This window comes from Perna viridis, chromosome 3 (assembly GCF_037379345.1).
Source record: "Perna viridis isolate PV_CMFRI_1.1 ecotype Kerala chromosome 3, ASM3737934v1, whole genome shotgun sequence".
In the NCBI taxonomy this organism is placed as follows: domain Eukaryota; kingdom Metazoa; phylum Mollusca; class Bivalvia; order Mytilida; family Mytilidae; genus Perna; species Perna viridis.
Window position 1 is genome coordinate 24905628 of NC_142447.1, and position 4191 is coordinate 24909818.

At 32.3% G+C, this 4191-nt stretch overlaps 1 protein-coding gene across 1 annotated transcript; it reads right to left on the minus strand.

Moving 5' to 3' along the window:
* Positions 1-604: 604 nt before the first annotated feature.
* On the minus strand, positions 605-1651 carry LOC148621569 (G protein-coupled receptor daf-37-like). The gene has a single exon (XM_088574082.1). It carries the CDS (start codon positions 1649-1651, stop codon positions 605-607), a length of 1047 nt encoding a protein of 348 aa, XP_088430208.1.
* Positions 1652-4191: the final 2540 nt, after the last annotated feature.

Consider the following 4191-nt stretch of genomic DNA (forward strand, 5'->3'; position numbering starts at 1 on the left):
TAAAATACCACGTTCAGTTGGCGATGTTAACATTTTAACATTAGTTCATTTCAATAATTTACCAAACATTCAATGTTACAACATCGAAATAAAGTATTTTCTCTAGAAACTTACAAACTAAATTCTCGTGATCCTTTATGTTATAACCTTAAACTATCTTACTACGAGAAAGAAAATTACATGCTATAATCCTGTCATTTATGAAGTGATCAGCGGAAAATAATCTATCTTTTTTAAATCCAATTTTGTCTGAAAAGTAAAAAAAAAGGTTTGTCGCGAGAGATCTCAAGCATATTAAAAAAATCTATGCATGCTAATTTGACCGAAATAATAGGGACGGAGCGTCAACGACATCTTACATATGTAATTCTCTGTCAAAACATGAATGGCTCAACATCTTTCTGTCGGAAGTGAAGCCAGCAGTAAGGATGTAATCGTTCGAACCGTTAACGCAGATGCACATCATGCGTCGTAGGAGTCATGGTTCCGCAGATTCCCATTGATGGAGACATCCGCGATATAACAGGGTGACGTTATCAACAAAGTTAAATGTTATTTGAGCACAATTAGCTCCGTCCCTCATAGACACAGCCTAACTTTAAGCTTAACTTTTAGAGTCTTTGTGGCCAGCATTACAACAAAGAATCATGGTTTTAAACTCATGTCGAAACTTAGTACCACTTAGAACATACAAAACAAAACTTATAGCATTATTGAAGTACATCATGATATTAACAATAGCCCAGGTCATTTCTAGAACAGCATATGACCTCCCGCGTAATACCTCCCTTAAGTAGTCATATTCTATGAGATAAATACTTATTGGAATATTACAAACCAAAAAGACAGTATTCAAAGTGAATAGTGTCAAACTCATAGATGCAAGTTTCGAAAAAGAACTTGGTGTCGTCTGAGAAGGAACAACATGGCGACGCATCACTCTTCTGTGTATTACAGCTTTCACGACAATCAAAATGTTTCCTATGAGCAGCACGCAAAAAGGAACGAGAAAGAAAACTGCTAAATATATCCATGGCCAAGTCTTCATGAAAAATATTTTATAAGATTTAGACAAGTATGTACACTTATCTACAGTAGCAGTACCATTTATATTCTCTGTCAAATCCCCTAATCCATATAGAATGTGGCTGTTAACTACCAGAAGACAGCAAGCGATTACAATTAAGCTCACTTTAGCACCATGTTTAGAACACCGATACTTTTGTGAGTGGGGAAACCAAACGGCTAGTAAACGTTCAACTGTAACTGCAACTTGTATCCAGACAGAAAAATCTAAAGAAAAGTACAAAATCCAAGTGTGGAATTTGCAAAACAAAGATCCTATGTGCCTAATATCTGTATTAGACGTCGTGAAAATCCATTGCCTCAGCAAGCCCGTATAAAGTACTAAAAGGTCCGAAACGGCAAGGGCACTAAAGTAAATAGTACAAACTGACTTCCGGAGATTTGGACGCTGAAGAACTATAATTGATAGAATACTTCCGACTGTACCAAAAACTAAAAGAAATGGAGGAATGTACTTCCATAGTCTAACACCAATCTCATATTCTATATAGCTTGTATCATCGTCAAGAATGAAAATCAGATCTTCTAATGTTTGATTGCCGCTTGTATTAAACATGTCGTCCATTATAAATTACGCCAAATGATGATACTTTCCTGGATACTCTTTTTCCTAATAGTCCAAACGGCCAAGACTTTTGAGAAACTTTCTATCAATTTGAAGTTGCAAGATTATGTATGTCACTGTTGTGTATCTCCACCCATTATAATTCACCATGAACTTTACAATAACTCTGTGGAATAATTATTTTATTCTGGATCAGAAATCAAAAGACATTAATATGGTCATTTTACATTAGCAGTGAAATCTGCAAAATAATTCCCAGTCAAAGAGAATCATTTAAAAACAGCAAGATTTCAATTCTATATGACATTTTCTAGTAGACATCAAAATATAATGAACTTTTTTAAATTGAACCATTTTGGGGATTACTTGAAGAGAAGAATGTTGGCTTCGTACTTTGTATGACATTTTTATTTACTTAATATACCACCTCCCCTTCCGAACATCATGTATTTGATGGTGATTGAATTTGTTGTTTCATTTGTAATTATTCGAAAACGCACCCCTCGTCAAAAACATAATTAATATACCATACAGCCTAGTCAAAATACTAGTACATGTATCTGTAACTTGTTAATTTCTATTTCTATATAAAAGTAAGTAGTAAATACAATTACGTTCAAAACAGTCGACAAAGTCAAGACGATAAAGGACAGTGTTGAAAGAAGAATCATTGATGATAATCAAACAACCATGTTAATGTTTTTTATTATTATTATTTTTTTTATCATTATTCATTGAATTAAGAATTTTTTTTTTCAAATTAAATTCTCTTTCATCTTATTCTGTGTCAAGAAAAAACGCACTATATATTCTTTTCACCAAATTAGTTGATTTTTTTTATTTGTAAGTAACGTCATTTGTTTGAATGTTTGGTTTTGTCTTTGTTTTCTTTAGTTTTGCTTTGTTTTTGTATCATACTTTGTTTATTATTTGGTGGATTGTTGCCTTGTTTTTGTTTTTTTTTATTTTCATCCAATGACATTGTTTTTTATCCTTCTGTAAAGAGTATAACCAACTGTTTACAACATTACTTTCATGTCACATAAAATTACATAGGTCAACAAGTAAATAAACTCGCAACCTTTGTTTGTTGCATTACATTCAGTTGATTTCGTGTTACACGAAATGACAATTTCCAGGTATTAGCTACCGCTACCAACAAATAATAAACACTGCATTGATTGTTGATTGATTACTGTAAGCAGAATAGACATTGGTCCATTCTCTGAAGTAACAGTCTTTATAAAAAATTATACAGAAGGTGATTGACTCATATCAAAACAAAAACATTTCCTTTATATTTCTCATTCAGAAACAGTTACGGACGACTCTTTAGTTTGTCAATCTGTCTTTCATTGAAAATTATATAGATTGCGTGAGAACTTAGCCCCTCGCAATTGTTATCGCTCTTGCTTTGGTTGGCTTATGTCTTTTTTTTTCTCTCTGAATACAGAAAGGACTACTGTTACGCAAAAGTATACCATACGTGGACAGAATAAAACATGTTTTTGATAACATGTATTCTCTTCTTTTTCATTACTTTTAATTTTGGTGATGACAATAGATGGTGCTCTATATAAGCCCATTTGACTGATTGATATATAGTCCTATATAAGAGTAATGAAGGGAACCAAGATTCTAGCGGAAATCAAACGAATGTAATCCAGGGACAAAGACCAGACATGGAAAACAGAAAAACAGAACAAAGTATATAAAGTTACTAAAATAATACATACAAAGTAACAAAAGTAAATGAGCAAATCGAACTCCACTAAAAACTGGGAGCATGGACCAGGTGCACCGGTAAGGTAAGCAATATACATGTTTGTAATAGGGTTGCGCTTCAATAATCAAATTAAATCAAAAGTTCATCTTGAACTATCCAACCAATTGTATGTTCTTAAACTTCTGTTAAAACTTGGTACTGCTTAAATTTAAAAAAAAAACTTATCTTGCGGTGTTATTGATTAACTAACTATTAACGATGTAGCATAGCACGCGAATCTAAGACAAAGTTCTAATTGGTCGAGTGACACGAAGATCTATTGCAAAAATCGCTTAAGACTGTTAATAAGTCATTTTCAAGACAAAATTATGTAATGATTATTTTTAATTACAATTAGAAATGCCTTAAATGTAAACGAGGTATTAAATATTGTTTGGTGTTTATTATCGTTTTTAAAGGTTAAGATGTGAGATGATATCCATCCGGAATTAAGAAGCACACTTTTGAAAAAAATCATACAAGGGTGATTCATGCATATCAAAAACCCACTAAATTAATTTATATTTCTAATTCAAATGAAACTAAAAGTGCAAGTGCAAAAATACCAATCATATGAATATTACAGGATTCAGTATTCTGTACACGTGTTTCAAGGAGTAATCTCGTGTCAACAACAATAGATCCAAATGTATAGGATGATAAATCCAAAAATGAATTGAATGCATAAAGTAATCAAACCAAAATATCGAATCTTAGTACATGGTATCAATCCTTGAACATTTTGGCTGTAGTTTGCGAGTTTTTGTCATTTTTC